The 19,812-nt window shown below is 42.1% G+C and overlaps 1 protein-coding gene across 5 annotated transcripts in view; it reads right to left on the reverse strand.

Annotated features, from left to right (window-relative positions):
* The window catches only part of NUP214 (nucleoporin 214), a 44,043-nt gene that overhangs the window by 11,599 nt on the left and 12,632 nt on the right, over nt 1–19,812 (reverse strand). For 4 of the 5 annotated variants that reach the window (XM_030506992.1, XM_030506990.1, XM_030506991.1 and 1 more), the window contains exons 14-29: nt 19,580–19,671; nt 18,870–18,959; nt 18,360–18,509; nt 17,964–18,122; nt 15,714–15,817; nt 15,016–15,198; nt 14,445–14,530; nt 14,260–14,343; nt 13,676–13,921; nt 12,809–12,970; nt 11,772–11,880; nt 8,530–8,605; nt 7,709–7,817; nt 6,411–6,516; nt 4,720–4,793; nt 1,166–2,920 (exon numbers count right to left, since the gene is read on the reverse strand). In XM_030506992.1, coding sequence (XP_030362852.1) covers nt 1,166–2,920; nt 4,720–4,793; nt 6,411–6,516; nt 7,709–7,817; nt 8,530–8,605; nt 11,772–11,880; nt 12,809–12,970; nt 13,676–13,921; nt 14,260–14,343; nt 14,445–14,530; nt 15,016–15,198; nt 15,714–15,817; nt 17,964–18,122; nt 18,360–18,509; nt 18,870–18,959; nt 19,580–19,671 — 3,585 coding nt within the window. The remainder of the gene's footprint in view (nt 1–1,165; nt 2,921–4,719; nt 4,794–6,410; nt 6,517–7,708; nt 7,818–8,529; nt 8,606–11,771; nt 11,881–12,808; nt 12,971–13,675; nt 13,922–14,259; nt 14,344–14,444; nt 14,531–15,015; nt 15,199–15,713; nt 15,818–17,963; nt 18,123–18,359; nt 18,510–18,869; nt 18,960–19,579; nt 19,672–19,812) is intronic. The other variant, XM_030506993.1, reaches the window with a different exon arrangement.

The following is a 19,812-nucleotide window of genomic DNA, read 5'->3' on the forward strand; positions in this document are numbered from 1 at the left end:
ACGAACAAGTGCTGTAGTGTTCTGATTGCACTTGAGTAAGGAGGATCTGAGCTTTGTTACCTAAAGATTCCTGTTATAGATAATGAAATGTTTTGATTAAAGAAAGAACTCCACGTTCCATTTTCCAGTTCACTTAAATGTGCATTTTGTAGTAAAACTTTCATTTCTATAATCAGGAGCACCTTTCTTAAGCAGAGTTCACTTCCCCCCATTTAACTATTCTCTGTTACTGTAGTTAAAATGAACAAGCAGTTTGCCTACAGTGCCATCATTTTTAATTAAATGAGCCTAATTAGTTTTTCTTCCTTGGAAATACATGTTCTCTATTATTACTGTGTACTTTTCACTTTTCCCTGGGAGCCATCTGAAGATCGTACAGACAAAGCTTTGGAAAAAAACCCCAACAATATATTGTAGCAATGTGGAGAACAAAAGGAGATTGACAAAGAAGGTTTGGTTTGTTCAAGTATTCAATTTAACTGTGTAGACAGGTAGCTGATACTCATGTTACTGCTATATTTCATTTTGAGATGTTTCCAAAGGCAAAAGCAGATTTAACAGATTATTTCCTTGCTAACCCATCACTTTGAGGGCTTAAAATCTACCGCCATCTCCAATCATGATATAGCACCATACCTGGCTATACATCTACTGCTGCATACACTCTATGCAGCCCACTGAAGAAGTGCTGCATCTGTAAGCATTGCCTTGACTATGATTTCAGAGCTGTCTTGCCACTTGAGTGTAACAATTTACGACACCATACTAGTTTAAGATCTTTTACACTGTGCTGAATTCAACCCACTTATTTTGTACTGGCAGGACAATCCGTAATTCAAAATTAAATCAAGGTAGACTTGTAAGTATAAAAATGAATGCAAGATTGGATTGACAAGGCTACATTCAGAGGCCGACTGATGAAGAGTGAAGCAGAGCAAAAGCTTCTTTAGTCTCCAGCATTAGCCTCCCCCTCACACACACACTGCAGCTCCTCTTCTTACTAACTGAAAAAATCCCCAACCAACAAACCAAAAACCATCAAGTGCCACAGGGGGAATAAAAAAAGACACCAAAAACGTCCTACTTTCCCCAGTGACACAGTGCTTTCTGTACTTCAGCCAGACATCACCCCTGGGACATCACATTTCCCTCAGTTTGTTCTTACCTGAAGCTTGGCAGAAGCTGAACCCAGCAGATGATGTTGTAGTAGTAACGGCGGCTGCGCTACCAAAGACCGATCCCCCTTGCCCAAAGCCAGTGTTCTGCCCAAACACTGGAGGGCTGCTTTGCCCAAACAGCCCACCTCCAGTGCTGGCAGATGGCTGTCCGAAGGAAAAGGAGCTGGCGCTGTTGGTGCTAGCTGGTGCTCCAAAAACACTGCCACTGCTCGAGGCTGCTGTGGAAGCTGCTGGCTGGCCGAAGGCTGGCATTGTCCCAAACCCAGACTGGCTAAAGGTAAAACCACCTGAAGAACTGCTTGCTGGTTGCCCAAAGGTCGGTGCTTGCCCAAAGGCTGGCTGACCAAAACCCCCGGTAGTGGTGGTGCCAAAAGCAGAAGTACCAAAACCGGAGCTGGCAGCCTGTGTGGTTGTGGTGGCAGTGGCCAAGGTACTGGTGGTGAGTTGTCCAAATGGAGAGGATGCTGTGGTACCTGCTGGTAGTTGTCCAAACACAGGTGGTGTGGAAGCAGCAGCAGCTGTATCACCAGCAGGCTGGCTAAATGCTGAGCCAGAAGTGCTGGAACTTGGAGGCTGAGAGAACACCGAGGAGCCAGCAGAAGTGGGGGCAAACACAGGAGCACCAATGGCTGGACTCTGAACACATGTAGTAGCATCAGAGGTAGCAGCCAACACACTTGTGGCTTCTGGAGGAGAGGCAATGTTTGTTGCAGAAGTTGATGCTGAGACATTCTGATCTGGTGGGGCAGCTGCAGAGACGGCAGGAGGCACCGGTGCCTTCAAATCACTTGTGGTGGCAGGAGCAGCAACAGCATCAGGGGGAGATGCTGCCGATGTGGTGCCAGAGCCCGCAGAGACCGTGTCCCCGGCAGCGGCCTGGGGTAAAGCAGGCTCTTTAACGGGCTCTGAAAGCTGTATCTGTGGCTGTGGTGACAGTGTTGTTGGAGGTGAAGATCCAGCTCCTACAGCTTCATTTTCAGATGGCTTTTCTGGCGCAAACAGTAATTTGGTATCTCCTGCACCCTTACTAGGAGTTGCAGCAGTTTGTGTTGAACTCAAGAAATTCCCAAATGAGAGGGACGCTGAAGTGGAGAAGGTAGAAGGGGTAGAGATGGACGTGCTCGTGCTGTTTGCTTGCTGAATACCAAAAGAAAAGGTGGGTTTGTTGCCACTAGAGCTTCCAAGATTAAATACCCCAGAGGATCCTGTGCTTGTTATCTGGACATTGCCAAAGAGACTGCCTGTGGCACTAGTGCTGATGGACAGGGATGCCGTGCCAGCTGATGTGACAGATGTTGAAGTAGCTTCTCCAGTTTTCCCTAACGACAGGGGAGCACCAAAAGTAAACCCAGAAGGTATTGTAGATACTTTAGTTGACTGTGCTCCTGCAACACTGGTAGGTGGTGCTTTAGTGGTGGTCTTGGCATTATCATCTACTTGACCGACCCGTAGTCCTGAGAAGCTCCCAAGAGTTTCCCCAGCTATATTGCTCTGAAACAAGTGATCTTGTTTAGAAGGAGGGACATCCAACTTGCCAGATGTTGTGGAAGGAGCAGAAGACGTTGTTGCAGCAGGTTTGTTTGGCTGGGTGCCATCTCCCGAGGAGCTACTTCCTGCTAAGGCCCCTGGAGCACTTGCTGGCTTGAGGGACCCAAAAGTGAAGGAGCTCTCAGGGGCTACTCCAAATTTGGAACCCCCAGCAAGTGAAAACGAGTCGGTCTGGGTGGACTCTTTAGCAGGGGCTGCCAGAAAGAGTGACAGAAGTTACAAATTGAGTTACAGTACGCAAAGCTCATTTATCATTCTTACAATAACAGCATGCTTTAGTGTTTCACAAATGGCTAGACAGTGGTCCTGCCTCAAAACTATAAAGCCTCTAACCATCAGGTAACTGCCCCTTCCACGTGCATTCAGGAGACAACAGTGACATCTGAAGCCTTTATGGACAGGGTTGCAGAAACAAACACTGTTACTTTCATGCCATAGCCTCCACTTAACCATCCTTCTCTGAATACAGACAATTTCAGCCTCTGGCTCTGATCTCTTTTTCGACAGTTTGACAAGAACACAGAAGACCTGGTTACCACAAATCATTTCCTGTTAACACCATTTTCACCCCTTACTTGGTGTAGCTAAATGATTCCAGACATTCACTACAGAACTCTGTTTAAACCAATGGCTCAGAACAGAGTTGGGTCATAAACATACTTCTGGGCACTTAAAAAGTCTTCTACAGAATCAAATCTTTCTTTACATATTCAACTATTTATAGACCATCAGCTGGTTTCTATGCAGCCTGTTTTCAGCTTTGGAAGACTAGAGAAAAGCTCTCAAATGTAATTGCTAAAGCAGCTTCACTTACAAGATACACTGAAGCTTTAAGGGAGACTGGATCAGTTTTATTTGATGCACTGTAATTTCATTTCTGAGCACCAAATGCACACAAATTCTGACCTGAAAACATTGCATTGGTGTTTGGACTATGGGTTGATTCGGATAAGGTACAGGAAATATGCATGCAGACCAAATAACAAAAAGCAAAAGCTTTTCAGCAACAGCTGGTATTATCCTTGTGTTTTTCCCTATGTCTATTAAGTATATTTAAGTATATTAGTTACTGACACTGAATAATGTAGCATTTGTTTCTTCCTGAGGCACTGAAATTCCTTCTGTTCTTTTTCCATCACTAGCTAACAGAGGCAAAGGTGCTCCTACCATTTCACAAAGCAGTATGAAGTAACTGCCCTCACACAACACTGTGGTTTACAAGTCTCCTGCACCTCCCACTGCTCCTTTAATCAGTGTTATTTACTTAAGCTTTTACATTAACCAAATCTTCAAGTTTTAAGCCAACTTAGTTCTCATTGCTGAAGGTCAAGAGAGTACTAGTAGCATTGCTATGGCCGTGATGGTCTAAGGATAGAAGCAAGCCAAGATTGGTAAGAAGAAGTGGTATCTTTTAGTAACATAACCAGTAACACTGGAAATGAGTTTTTGACCATACAATCTCTTTTGCAAGACTGATATTTGAAGCAGAAATCTTCAATACTACTATAAAACAGATGTATCAGTCCCCTTTTTCCAGACCAGCCAAAGATTGTCTGCCTATGAAAAGGAAAGGAGGCCTATATATTGTCAACTCAATTTCAGAAGCAACACAAAGCTATCTCAAGCATTCCCCTCCCATTACTAAAACCTCATTCCACTTAATGACAGCTTTCTGCGTCAGACCACCTCGGCAACTTTAAATCTACAGATTAAAGACAACAGAGGAAATGACTACAGATGTTATCCTTTTCATAAACCAGTACCTCCTAGATGTTCTTGGCAGCAAATATTTTGCTTACTCTTAGTTGAAAGGCAGGTGGCCTAGACTTCTCTGCATTACAGGGCATAATCCAGCATATATATGTAATGTTACTGCAGCTACTGCAATTTTAATAACAGAACTACAACACAAATCAAGAACCACACAAATTAGGAAGAATAAGCATTCGCTTAGCAGGGAAGAGATATTATTTGCACACTCTTCCAAACTAACCTTGTGATGAAGCCAGGCTGGGCAGCGTCGGTGATGAAGCAGCTGATGTGACAACACCAAAATTAAATCCAGACCTAGAAGGAAAGGAGAAAGGGAAAGAATGACACTTAGCTCAAAGAGGTGAAACTCCCAACCCCATGATTAACACAACTCTGATACTCAGATTTCCAGTACAGACTTGCACAAAGTCAGGCACAAGAACAGCTTCTCCAACAACAAAACAAGCAGAGAGAGGCATGACTGGGCTCCATTTGTTCCCCTTCTGACAAGGCTTCTAGAGGGTTAAAGAGAGTCAGAGTTCAAAGTTCTTTTGACTACCCCTCATTCTCCCATATTCTTTCCATTCTGCTGCATATTTCTTCCCCATTCAGCTCAGCAGCTGAACACCATGCACCAAGTCCTGATTGCTTGTGCGAGAACAGTGAGAGCAAAAGCCACAGTGGCAACTACAGTTTAAAAGAGCTTAAAGGTAAGAGACAGTGTGCGTACAAAAGGGAATAACTGGATACTACCACCTGTCAAAAAGGAGATCACTCATAGCAATTCAGAAATTAAAAGTTTCCACGACTATTTCACACTAAAAATATTCTGTCTTGCAAAAATACTGTGATCTTTCAGAATGAGCACTGGGGTCCTCCAGAGACCTTCATTCCCTGTGGCTTTTTGAGCTTTCTCTGATTCTCAAAGACCAGCTGCTGATGAAGAATTCAGGCTGTGTAACTAAAACATCACTGACAACAGCACTGTATTTAGCATATGGTTTATAGACTGAGGCCCTGCAGTCTGGGACAAAGGCAGGGTCTGTTTGAATCTGAATTTCCATCTCTCAAAAGGACTCTTTTAGCCCTGTGAAGAGCACAGCAAGGCATTTGGGTACGATCCACTTGACAAACTTGCAGAGAAATGGTTAAGACTGAAAGAAATCAGCTATTTGAAAGTATGAGTGTTCTGAAATACTTCATGTTACCCGCTTCATAAAGAGAAATTCACTTGAGTAATAGACAGGTAAACATGCAGAATTTCAAACAATCGTTTCTAAGGAGTCATCCTTCTCCCCCAAACATAAGATATGATCAAAGAAATACTTTTGTTATCCCTGAAAAACACACTCCATAAGAGATTTCGGAATAACTGTATGTTCATAACATGTACCTTGCTTTGTGTTACTGTTATGCAACAGAAATCACCAGATGGCTTGGGAACTCCCTAGTCACCTTCATGAGCAGGCTACTTTTCAAGCCAAAACATGGCATTTCTGTTATACTGAAATAAATAATTCAGTAAGTTTGACCATCAGTACAAATTTCAAGTCCTAATTGGGAATCTAATCTCAAATCATCACCTAATGATGAGAAGCACCATTACACAGCGTATGATTTGTTCAATAGTCCACTCTAGATAAACCTGAAAAGCAAACCAGTCATTATGGACTCTTGATTAGTTACAGACTGAAAAGACCCAAAGAAACATGATATTGTGTTGAATTTTCACAGACCTTCAGACCTCACTCAGGTAGAATTCCACAAACAAGAAGGTCTTTTCCAAGAACTCTGGTGCAACCCCTGCCCTCCCAATCTAAGGTTTGCAGGTGCCATTCTACAGCGTTATGCAGCTTGTAGGTAACACTTGGTGTAACAGCCAATACTCATGTTTAATATCAGCTACAAAGAAATATTAACATTCATACAGACCCCACAGAAGAAAAGGAGAAGGCTTTGTTAAGCTGTGCAGTTGTTGCTTGTACTGATGTCACAGTAGAAGAGGCCACAGCTGTAACTGTTTTTACTGTCCCTTGTCCTATAAGACACAAGAACAAGTGTTACAAAAGAGAAAAAAAAGCACCTTGTCATCTAACTATCAGAAAAGGAAGGAACAGCTTGCACACAGCCAGCAATTTTATCAATTGGAAACAAAGCTTTCTTGCCACTTATATCAGGTCTGATATTTATATAGAAACATTCCTGCTACTGTTGGTAGATCAGAGAACACATGAATTATTTCAAAGATTTAAGGCACTAATATATACCAGATTAGAGCAAAGATAGGTGCCATCATCTTCATATAATAATAAATAACGAAACAATAAAAACCTAAACAAAACCAAAAATCCTTGTTAAATTCTCTCGTCAACACACTGAATCATGTTTTAAATACAAAGGAAGTACTCTCAAATTCAGGAGCTGATGTTTTCAATAAACCAAAATTGAACAAGTGTTTGCCAAGTCAAATATGATCCCTAGCTATTTTTACTGCTTCTTACCCCTGGCTAAGAGGCAACCTACATCCACAGATTAAAGGCAGAAGACCAGAGATGGATTTCAGACATTTATGCAAGAAGCTTATAAAACCATGTCCAGTGCAAGCATTATTATCTAATACACATTAAAAATCAATTCCTTCTTTCCCTAAGTGTTCCATCTTCCCCCATTTGCACTGAATGATGTAAACTCCTTTCCTTAGAAGCCTCTAAACCGTGTGTGACTGATCACAGTACCTGAACTGGCTTTGAAGTTTAGTGCTCAACAGACCCAGTACCTAAATTTGCTCATTTCAGGCTAGTTCAGGTACTCCTATGGTGCCACGTGTTTAAAAATCAAACCAGCATGTTTAAAACCAGCATGATTTTCATGTTTAAAAACCAAAATGGCAAAGATGGCTGCTTTTTGTTTTCAAACCACAGCAGACTTTGGTAGATGTGCTTTCAACATTTCTTGATAAGGGTTACACATTCTCAGTCCCCTCTGAACAAGGAATTTTATCACTGAATTCTAGATGCAGGAACAGAGACAAAATATAGGGCAGTATGCAAAACAACTCTGCTGCTCTTCTGTACCTTGGTTTTTCAAGTTCTCTCCCTCAAGATTGGCACAGCAGCCTCTCAGTGGAGGCAAATCCTTTTCCTCAGTGTCTTCATTCTCTGGATTGTGCAGCCTGACAGGTAGCAAGAGACATCCAGGCCTTACTTCCACCTCCACTAAAGACAACTTACCTGAGATTTTGTTGCTGGAAGATGTTGGACCAGCTGTAGATGCCGTAGGACAGGGTGCACACACAGAGGAAGGTGGAGTCTGTCCCTTAAGTGAGCTTGTTAGAGGTGTCTAAAAACACAATACCACTTCAGGTCAGTGCAGTCTGTCCATTAACAAAGGTCCTTATGACCCTGGTCGGGTATCACGAGCGTCATGCAAAGACTTAAGAACTAAATAGAGGAAGGTGGTTGAAGCACTTAGAAGTGCCCTTCAATCTCGGGCCCATTATGCCCTGACGCTTAAATACAGGGTCAATACTCAACTTATTCAACAAGTCTCTTGCAGAGGCCAGCAAGCCTCCACGGGCAACAGCTCAATGATTCCAGGGGACAAAGACTGCTGCATCTTTTTTTGATGTGTGGATGTAAAACTTAGCAGCTTGCAGACCAGTAAGAAACGTTTTCAGTAGAATAAGAGCATAGACAAACTACTCTCCCTTGATTGCATAGCACTTTTTGTTTTGTTTTGGGGATTTCTTGGTGAAATTTAGGTATATCTACCCAATCTGTTTTCTTTGTTGTCAGTTGCTACCCTTACTGCTGTAAGGCTGTGGCCACTAGAAAGCTGCAAGTCTTCAAAAGAAAGAAAAAGCAAGACATAACAAAGATATGCCTGGGATCACACTGTCGAGGTCACAGAGAAATAAATGGTTTGCCAGGAATGCAGGACAAGTTGTGAAGAGAGATTTTTAAATCACCTCTTCACCAACAATTACACCCCCAAACTGTGCTGAGCATGCCCAGGTACACTATTCCACAGGGAAAGGGTTCTATAGAGATACCTGTTTAGCTTGATTGGTAGCAACAGTTGCCAAAACTTGGTGGACTGCCTGGGCTGCAGAGTGAGGTACAGATGACCTTCAAAAGTAAAAATTAAAATGTTAGATGAATGACTAGTCTAAAAGAGGGCGTCCTCACCTTTCAAAAGCACAGCTTCCAGAAGTCTTGAACTACCGCCGCTATTAAAGATTCCACACACAACTCCAAACTAACAAATCTGATTAGGGAATAAACCTCTTAAATGAATCAGCTACATTTAACAAAGGAAGTCTGCAAATGTGTTTAAAGCTCTAGACTTAAACGATCAAGTCTTCTTCACACACTCTTGTCTCTGAAGAGAGTCAGGCCTTTCTATTTTACAGGGAGTTGATGAAAAATCAGCAGGTAAGGGGATTACAATTTTATGCCTAGTGGATAACAAATTTAAGAAGCTTCCTTTGTAGTGTGGAGCCCAGACAAGTACATGCAACTCTGAATGCTGAGCAAGGAGGCAAAGCTGGGGGTGTGGGGGGGAAGCGCTTCATGTCTTTGAAGTGTCGTATAAACATTAATAAGTCATGGCAAGAACTGTAATAAAATTAACCTACATTCTACATTATAGGTTTGGGAATTTTAACCATGAAATAAATTGTATATCAAAGGCCACAGATAATTGCTGCAGAATGGCAGCTACTTCTGAGGTGAAGCATCCTACCTACCTGCTGTGGGCCACTAACACACCACACCACCATAACTTGGGAAGAGCCATCCAGTTTTAGTATCTCCTCAGGTCTGTGGCTGACCAGCTTCAGCAGTTTACATGGCCAATACCAGTAGCTTTCAGAAGCTTAAGTTCAAATCCCAGACAGAATCTGGGCATTAAAAGTTGTGTATCTCCTAACCCATGAGGACTCCCAAACTGCATTTACTATTTGATCAGCTATAGGCTAACTCACAGAAATTTCCTACTATGTTCCAAAGGAAGGGGATGCACACATGAAATGGTAATTTTGCACAGCCATCTGGTCTTGGATAGGGTTTTGTGCCTTCAACAGCTTGCAAGTCCTTCCTTCTAGCAATGAGCACTCTCTCTCTCTGTTGCATGGCCTAGATTTGTCCTATGCCCAGAGCAAAAGTAAAGCAAACCAGAAAAACTTCAAGATTAGCACTGGAAAGAGTCCATGTTGGGAAGCACAGCTGTAAATTTCAAGCTCACAGGCACCCTGAACAAAGAAGAAACCAACAGAAGGTCTGTTAGGGTGAGACCTTTTCAATAGAAAAGTCTAAAGATCACTTAACCCACAGCTTCTCCAACAAGCCTATGAAAATGCTGGGTTTGACTTCAGTTGTGGAAAGAGGGGTTTTTGCACTGGAAACTCTATATAAGTAACTGGACTGGGACCACCAACACACCTCACCACAGGCCATTGAACAACTGATAACAACTGAAAACCCGTTACTGCTTAACAACCCAAAGAGTGTGCTGCGGCGGCAGAAGAGAGCCAGGATGGCTGAAGTAGCAAAAACTGAAGAATTAACTTTGCTGGGTGAATGCTCTTTATTTTGGAGCTGAGTCTGACTGGCAGGCACGGTTCATCTGGGCAGAATTTTTAGAGGGTACATTTTTATGAGGTCAGCTATAAGATAAGACTGTAAAAAGCCTTCAAGATACCAAGCTAGCTCGTGCTCTATAAGTTAGAGAGATCAATCAATACTGTCAGCCTAAAACGACTTGAAAGTAAGACAGGTCTTTAACTACAGTTCAAGTGAAAACCAATCTCATAGGTATTGCTCGCTCGTGTCCTTGTCTATGTACAGCCAGTACTCTTTACTTTCCTTATAATAGTTTTGATGAAACTAAGAGTGGAGAACTCTTCCTTGCCACAACACTGCTTTTAGCAAAACCTCCCAGGCAGAGCTGTCTGCAAATTTTAATTTCAAAAGATGTAGCATTGCCGTTCCCCCTCTCAGTTTATCACTTTTAGGAGAAAATAAAATAGCTAAAAGCTCCCAAACTGTTTCCCAACTAAAATGCAGAAGAAGCCGTGAAGCAAGTGTCAAGGTCAGCAGCTGAGTACCAGCACTAGAAGACTCTGTTCCCTTTTCGAAAAGCTGCATCAAATTCACCTTTTTTCTTTGACAATGAAGAGTATACACACATGTAAGAAAATCAGAAGTGATGCACGAGAGAAATTGTTCCAGGAGCCGCACATATAGCCCACAGTTACATGAATAAAGCATTTACAACTCCGTGTGGACATGTCAAATGTATGTGGAGAGTTTCTCCTGCTTTACACAGTAAGCCCAACTTTGCCCAGACTTTTCAGTAGTGCCCTTGCCTCCCCAGTCCAAAAATGGACAAGCATTATCTTGGTTTTAAGCAATCACAGGAATTTCCAAGCAAAGACAGTTTCAAGGTCATTAGGAGGACAGGGAAAAGGGCAAGTTCTGTGGCTGGTGACAAAGCCTGGTGATAAGACAGAAATCCCTGGAATGAGCTGAGCTGGCTGTTGTCTGTAGGAGACAGAAGTAGGAAAGCCAAGTGTTACAGCTAACTCACACGAAGCCTTTACAAATTCAAGGTTAAATGTTAAAGGCAACATTTATAATCTACTCATGAGGAAGAAAGACTTGCAGCTCCGTATTTTTCCAAAGATCAGCCCTTACTGACACCCAGCACTTCAGTCAAAATTCTGATGTCAAAGAATTTGAGAGAAGTTTCCAGAAAAGCCAGAGCACAGTTCTCCCTCCCTCCCTCAGGGGGTGAATCTGAGGACAGACAGAAGAGGCGTAACTCCAGAGAAGTTTTTCTCTGTAACGGATGATGAAGTATAAGGAACAACATCTGGACAGCTTAAGGTCACAGACCACACTCAGTGACAGAGGGGTGCGCATCCCTCACACAGAGGCAGAACAGAAGTAGTGACTGGACAGGTACCAGATCCAAAGTACCTATTAGCAGTAAAACCATTGGATTTCAAACAGAAAGGATGCACTAAAACACATTTCACAGACTAATGGAGAAGGAGGTTAATGATGGTCTTGTCATTTGTTCAGGACAAGCCATTAGCAAATCCTTAAATGACCTGGAAATAAAGCATTTCTTCCTTTCATTCAACAAACCCAATACTCTTCTCTAAATGCATCTACTTTAGGTCTTACATTTTCAGACTATGTAAAATACTACTACTGCTCCCCATCGGCAGACGTGCTTTATTGCAAGTGCTACCCAAAGCTACCAGAAAGAAGAGGAGAACCCACTCACCCTATTACTGCAGAGACAGCCGGAGTCAATGCACTAGTCTTGAGTTCTCGCACATTCACCACTTGAGGAACGTTCTTCAGAGTTGATTCAGTCAAGGAGGTGCTTACAGCTTTAAGGAAAAGAGAAGGAAAAAAAATTGCATAAAGATGATCTCCATATTAAGCATTTCATTCAATATGGTGCCTAATGAGTAACTTCAGAAGAAATCCATCCAGGTTTCTAGAAGGTATATGGTGTATCTGGCCCAAAACGTTTGGTATGTCAGTCTTCTTACTGGACACCAAAGAAGCAGACAGCTTTCTATCTAGTTGGTACATTTTTCATTGTTAACTGACCAAACCTATTTATTCTTACAAATTTTTCCTTACCTACATTGCAACATCTCAGGTTTACAGACATGACCTGTGTAGTTACACCTGGCCTCCATCAGAATTCGTATCACTAGTCCACTTTCTACACTTAAGCTCTCTTTGGGCAAGGAAAATAAACTAGTAGTAACCGAATTTTGTTTCTTTTCTGTACTGACGCTGCAGTGTTGTCTAAAACCCAACAAGAATGGTTTCCCAATTTAAGCCTTTCTCCTGTCAACTCAAAACCTTACAAGCAGATTCAAGACTTAATTCAATAGTTCAGCTTTCCAATATTAAAATTGTTTTCCAATTCAGATCTTTAATTGCCTAGCTGAATAATGAACAGTTATTAATACAGGCCAGTGACATCCTTTCTCTGCTCTCCAACAGTTTCTCACACACAGATCAATTGCCATGCCAGGATCTTCTAAGAGTTATCAACATTTCTGCCACTGAACAGATGAGAAGGGGTACTAAGAAACCCAAGGTGAGAGTTTCTCAGGCACTTTCTACTTGTAGCTTAAAGGAAGAAGGAAGACAAAGAAACACTGGATAGCTCAGAGATGCAACAAATACAAATCTGCATCACATTTTGTTTGATGATCTTCTCCTTTGAGAGCACTAAGTTTCTGTGAAAGCCACATTCAACTGCTCAGAGATCACTTAGGCAATTAGCCATCTTTTTACCTGGGGACTGGTTAGCCATCTGCCTCCGCAGAGCTGCAGCAGCAGCTGCTTGTGGTGCTGGAACAGTGACCGTGGGAGCAGGGGCCCCGTGTTTCACAGTCTTTGTTGCAAGCATCGTACTGTCTGCCCCTTGTGGTATGATTCGGTTTGAAGATGTAGACACTAAAACCAAGCAAACAAAAATGTTATAGTTCATTATAATTCTACATATCAGAGAGACTTGAAAGCCTTTCTCCTCTAAGTACGTAGCTTCCTTCTGATAAGACTGCAGGGCTTTTAAACAATCAACACAATCTGTCCCTGGCAGTTTCTGTATATCCCAATGAATTTAGCAAGGAAGTCTCAATAGCTATTATTTCAACGACTTTCAGTTTGCTGTTACAGACACTTCTGCTGACACCTTATTTTTCTCCCTGGCTACAGAGATGAAAAAAATAAAAAGATGTCTCACACAAGGAAAACTGACTGTATACAAATATAATTCTTACTGGGCTCAGAACTCCTAACCTTGGCCACACCAACCAAATGCAGTAGTACTTCGTTTCCTGGTCTTTAGACATTATTTGAAGAATACACCTAAGGCAAGTTACTAAAGGAAGACAATGCTACCTATGGTCAGTACTAGCTGAAAGAAACAGGCTATCAGAAAAACAGAGTCAATGAGTCAAGACATTTTAGTGCTTTTAGGTGAAGTTCATGAGGTTACAATGCCTGTCTGCTAACTGCTTCTGGAAACTTGGCAATGTAAACCTGCATGCTGCAGTCTCATTTCTCCAGGACCTGAAGCACTGGCAATGGACACAGTGGTTAATGATACTGAGACATGAACACATGCAGGACAGAAGAGACACTGCAAAAACAACTCACGCAAAGTACCCAGGGAGAGCTGCTGTTTCCCAAAGGATGGAGACTGCACCATCAAACCAGGCTGGATAGAGGGAGTACGGACAACAGGAGCATGACGAGGGACTTGGACTGGAGCAGCCTCTTCTTCCTGGTCCACTGCCTGTGAATCATCATTCTCCAGTGACTGGGAAACTGAGGATGTTGAACTGACTTCATCCAAGTCTTCATAATATCTTGTGGATAAGAAGGCAGATCGGGACAAACTTGCTGCAATATCAGAAACAAAATCACATATGTGCGTTAAAAGCAGAGGGAACCATCCAGCCTAACAGTCAAGACAGAGACATCCTATTTTAGGATGCTCTCCTACTGGCTTGTTTTAATCCTACATTGATAGGATTCTTGACTTCTTAACTGCCCGGAAAGGCAGCCTTCAACAAGATGGTAACTGAAGGAAACTTACTGAGTGCAGATGGGGGAACAGAAAATGACAAGTAGGGATTGAGAGGCTAGAAGCCAAAAGGTAACCTCAGGACTGATTCCAGGAGAGTCACTTACCTGCTGTGGGAAAGCATTTCAGACTTCTATGGTAACTAAACGTTTACCTGGAGCTGTAGACCTAATTGGTGGAGTTTTCCTCTTGGCTAGGAAATTCCTCAACTGTGCCTGTTTCACGGTGGATAACTTAGCTGGAAAACCAAAGACAGCTGTTAGTCTATAATCAAACTGCAAGCCAAAAAAAAAGCAGTTCACATTTACGGTGTGAATGCAGGAAGAAAGAATAAATTACCAGGTACTTTAGGCAGAGGTTTGGCATGTGATTCCAAGGTAGTTTTCAACAAGGCATTGCGCAGGCTTTCAAGGTCACTGTCAAAACTGGGACAAGGCAGAGCAGTGAAAAACCATGATCAGCATAAAAAACCCAACCCAATCAAGAACAAAAAGGGGCCAAAGAAGCCACTGGAACCATTGGCTGGTCTGGAAGAACAACTGGCTCCTCTAGATACTATGCTATTTAAACACATGCATCTTTAATTATTTTGTAACTCTGAGAGCCATTCACTTCCTCCCTTGAAGTCAGACAACCAGCAGTACCTCAGCCCAAATGCTCTATTACCCTGTTTACTATAAAAATTATAACTTGTAGGGGAAATTTCCAATGAGCATCAAATAGCGTGTGTCACAACACAACCCATGAGCTTCTCTATTACATGGGCATAGTTTAGTATCATTTTTAGGACATCCTGTCTTCCCATACCACATCCACAAAACATCATGCTTTGGAGGATGCACCCTTGCATATTGCTGGGGGCAAGAGAGAAGGAGTGTCAACACTACCCAGGAACTTGTGTTTCACATACCTTTGAGCACTGCTAAGAGAAGATGTATCACTGGGAACACTCCACTGAGATGTCTGATTATACAGTCGGAGCTGCTGCAGGCTGTTCATGAGCTGATTTAGTCTCTTCCTCTGCTGGTTGATTATTTCCCGGTTATTAGCCAGGGTGTTAAACAAGGTCTCTCTCTCAGGAACTATCAGACGCCTTGAGACATGAGATCAAGAGACAGGCATAAGGACCACTCCAGATATCTGGCCACAAGCGAGCATGCATACACAAAGTAGTTTAGTGGTTCTACCTTCTTAAACTCTATGAGGTCAAACGTGGCTTGGTTTGAACACCAAAGCAGTTCAGTTCATCTCAAATGTTCTCCTTTGGATATGCTGCAAGTTTATTCATTTAGATCATTTACTTCCAGATGTTTTATTCATTAGGAAGGTTTCAGCCGCTACCACCAATGGATGTATTTGGTTTCTACAAAGCTTATTTTATATTTTATCCTATAAGCACAATTTACACTGTACACAGAGATGCAGTGAGCTTGTAACAGGCATGAAGCCAAACAGCCTGAACCTATAGCTCCCATTAGGTGTCATAGTCAAGCTTTATTCCTAGACCCTTTGTAAGAGATCATATTGTTAAATGGAAAACGGCTTTTGTTTGTTGATTAGAGAAAAATGCCCTATTCCTTGTTCTGTATTCCAGTTTCAGTTACTCACTTCTGCTTTTTCTTCTGTTCCAGGTGCCGATCCCACTCCAAATCCAGAACGTCATTCACATCCTGAACAGCAAACTTGACGTACTGGTGCAAGCGTCGAATTTCCTACCACGCAAAACAAAGTCAGCTTGTCATTCACTTCAGAAATCTCAGTTTCAGTCGAAGAAGCTGAAGACCCTTTAAGCTCATTCAGTCCAAGCCATGCAGCACTTTCCCATATTTCTGCCTGGAAAGTTTTATCAGCACAACAGAACCCAACGTGGTGAAAATCCACTTATCGATGACTGGAGTACTCACAGGGCTTGGCTTGGACATTTTATTCCAGCTCTCAACTGGAAATAATATTTTCCATAATGTTTGCAAAACGTTGCCAGGTCCTTGCAGAAAGGGTTTTACAAACATCAGGCATTACACAAAACAAACCTTATTTCAAATCTCATTCCCAGAACATGATTCATTTGCTCCCATTTTACAGTGTTGAAACTTCCAACAATTATAGGTGATCAAAGCTTTGCAGGCTATTCACATGGCTCTAGGATACCAGCATTCACAGACCATGATTCATGAAAATATTCACAAATGCTCATAACTCCCACATTAAGGCAAGGAATTAACTTGATTTTTATAGGTAGGAAAGAGAAAAGGACACAGAAAAAGTAAAGTGACTTATCCACAACCACAGAGTTGCACAACTAAGCCAGAGACCTCTGGCTACAAGCCGTGCTCCCTAAACAAAACCAGTGTTCAGTCTTATTATTGTCATCCCTCCAGCCTGTCATGGCATGAACATGTCTTGAACTCTGATCTCGTAAAGTGGAAATGGAAACTGCAGTTGGTTTCAGCTCATCTCAACAGAATGCTCCCTGAAACACAACGATAAAGCAGCCAAGTAACACAGCTTGGGAAAAATTCCACTGCAACTGTTCTCAAGATACAGCATGAAATTCTAATGTGACATACTCAAGCTGTAACTAAATCCAGTCCTACTGTGGGCTGTTACACACTACCAAGCACAGGTTTCCTCTCTCCAGCAACTAGCAGTGTTATATAGCAGCCACTCTCAGGACAGCAAATCAATATGGCTGGACATCAGAAAAGCCTCAGGATCATTGAAAACCAATACATGAAGTTAACTAAGTGAGCTTTTCTCACCCTGGAGAATGGGGATTATGTAGACTGAACAAAATTTAAGAGTCAGACTAGAGGTGTCTTTCTCATAAACTTTCCGAAAGTTGACCTGACACAGCTCTCTCCTTACATTCCAATCCACTTCCACTTCTCTCTCAGTCTGTTATTCTTTCACCGTGATCCTCTCTCTAGATCAGTAAAACACACATTTCAAGATTGTCACCTCTCTGAAGTCATGAGCATAAGCTTGAAATGCCAGAGAGACATACTGGACATCAAAGCAGGCATACAATTAAGACTGAGAATCAATCTACAGAATCCAGGTGAAGATTAGAGATCAGACCTAAAAGAAATTACTTCGTATCAGCTGACTTCTAGTAACAGTGTGCAAGCTCTTGATACCTACTGTAATAAAGATGACATTCAATTATGTCTTCGGCCTGCTAGTCAAAGATCTTTTATACACTGGTAAGTTCCCCTCAAGACCAAGTATCATTTGTAGGGCACATTCACTCTATTCTGCTTAGGGTTAAATAGCCCTTTCATCACGAGCTGCAAGAGTGCTTCACCCCTAGTTTCTTTCATGCCTTTGAAAGCCTCTTTATGTGCTGCTGGTTATCTGCCTTTGTGTGCCAGCTTTTAGAATATCATTTAGCTTTATGATCTGCCATCCATGAAATTAACCACACAATTCTGTAAGTCATATTAAATCATCAAATTGTTCCATAAGGCACTTGCTGAAGATAAAAATAATTCTAAGAACTCTTCTACAAAGTGTTGGAAAAAAATATTCTTTTAACTGAAATCCCTGAGCAAACACTACAGGCTGAGAAGGAACAGGATGTCAAGAGTCACATTCTAAGCTTAGAATAGACTTGGATCTCAGGTGAACTACTGCCTTTCAGCAGTTTTGAGTCATCACTGCAAACTGCAACAACACAGAGGATTTTCAGCATGTCTTGCAAACTCATGGAAAACAAAGCTCATCACGCTTTTACTAGACTATGTTGAAACAGCAAATACCTACAGCAGAATAGAACTGCTGGGCACTTACACGCAAGCCACAGTTTTGTTTTATTTTATTTCAAACTCTAGATTAGAAGTTGGCTGACACACTTCATACCTGAAGCTGTGCTTCACTCTTGGGATCCAAAGGTTTCTTATAGAGTAAGTGTAGATATCCCGAGCTATGATTCCGTTTGTTCTGCTCTCTAGCCTCTTCTACCCCTGCAAATCCCTCCAGCAAGGTTGTCTTCAGAATACTAATATCTCCATGAAGTGACTGCAAGTAGAACAGATGGAACAAGGTTCAAAGTATCTGTTTGTAATTGCCATCTCTAGCACAAGGGCTTCTGCAAGTGTCTGCCTGAAAGCACAAATGCAGATGTTACCCCTACGTTAAAGCAGCACAGTCAGATGTTCCATCTACATCAGTTCAGCTCTAGCAGGTTAAGTAGGAACAACAGGTGAGGAACAGTCATTGCTGAGGAGCTAAACAGTTTGAAGATACTCTGCCCACCTCTGTTGTCTCTTTAATTTCCAAGAGGAAGGTGTGAAGATCATCTGACTCAGTTCGCAACATCTTCATTTCCTCTGGAGTACCAACTTGGAAACAGGCTTTGGAAGTCCGGGCCTTCAGTTCCTCCATCTCCTTTTGAAAATGTGCAATCTACAAAGGCAAGAGGAAGAAAGTGCAGCCACTGAAACATAGCAGGGTCTGGAACAAATGTCACAGCTCTTGGACAATGTTTCTACCACACCATAAACACCTGACACTTTGCAGCCGTAGCAAGAAATTCTTGAACATTAACAGGAAAAATGCTCCATTTTTCCAGCACAGTGGCTGAAATTAAGGATGACTGAACAGGACACACAAACAGCAATTACAAACCAGGCTGACTATCTTGGGAAAAATTACCATTCTGTTTCCTAAACTACTGACAGACACCATCAGATCATAGGTGAACTGAAAAGAAGCGTCTGTGGTCTTATAGCTTCCAAAATGAAGAGAACTGGTTGGAAATCTCACCTCTTCTCTGATTCCTGCTGTGACAGGGTCTGAATCCTTCCACTGGTGGGCCTGTTTATCTAAAGCTGTGCTGGGGACTGCTGATTTGCCCTGAAAAAAGGAAAAAAAACAGACAAACAAAAAACCAATATCCTTAGCAACAGGGAGGTCAGAATATCAAAAGAGGCCTGCTGTTAGAAACTCCATTCAGACACCAGGGAGACAATTGTCATAAGCATAAATACTAGTTCCACAGACTAAGATTGGCATGTCCATGTTTGAAGTAGGACTGTAGACTACCTAGGGATACATGGCTAAAGCTTTATGAAAGCAAAGGAAGTCTTTGTGCGCTGCTCTGTATTACTGCTTTGCTTTTAATAACCAGCAAACTTGGTTTCTTTCTTAATACCCAGTCAGGACACCTCGTGACTGGAAAGCTGTGAAACCTCATTTCACAGCTTCATTAGGTAGGAAAGCTGTGAAACCTCATTTCCAAAACAACAGGAAGAACTAGTTTCTACAACTCTGATTACAACAACATACACCAAAACACAGCTCCCAAAGACATGCATAGAACATGGGTTTAGTCCCACGGATTTGCTACTATTTTAATATCTAAAGCTAGCTAATTCTTTGACGTAAGGAGTGTCATTCAGTCCAATGAATTCTAAGTGATTCAAGGGACATGTAAAACATTCAGCCTCTAAAGAGTCCACTCAAGTTCCCATTACCTGACTAGAGCTCGGCTTTGATGCAGAAGGGGTGATTTTGGCTGTCTTCTGTACTGAAGAAGTGGAAAGCATATTTTGAGCAGGACGTGCCACTGGAATTTAAAGAGAAACAGTAAATTATGAACTTACACAAAGCTTGAGAAAATAGGCTGTGATCACACATAACTATAATTGCCAGTGTCAAATCCGAAAGCAACAGTAGTATGGCCCCAGTGCAAGAACACACCTTCTTT

The sequence above is a fragment of the Strigops habroptila genome, chromosome 15 (assembly GCF_004027225.2).
Source record: "Strigops habroptila isolate Jane chromosome 15, bStrHab1.2.pri, whole genome shotgun sequence".
Classification (NCBI taxonomy): Eukaryota; Metazoa; Chordata; class Aves; order Psittaciformes; family Psittacidae; genus Strigops; species Strigops habroptila.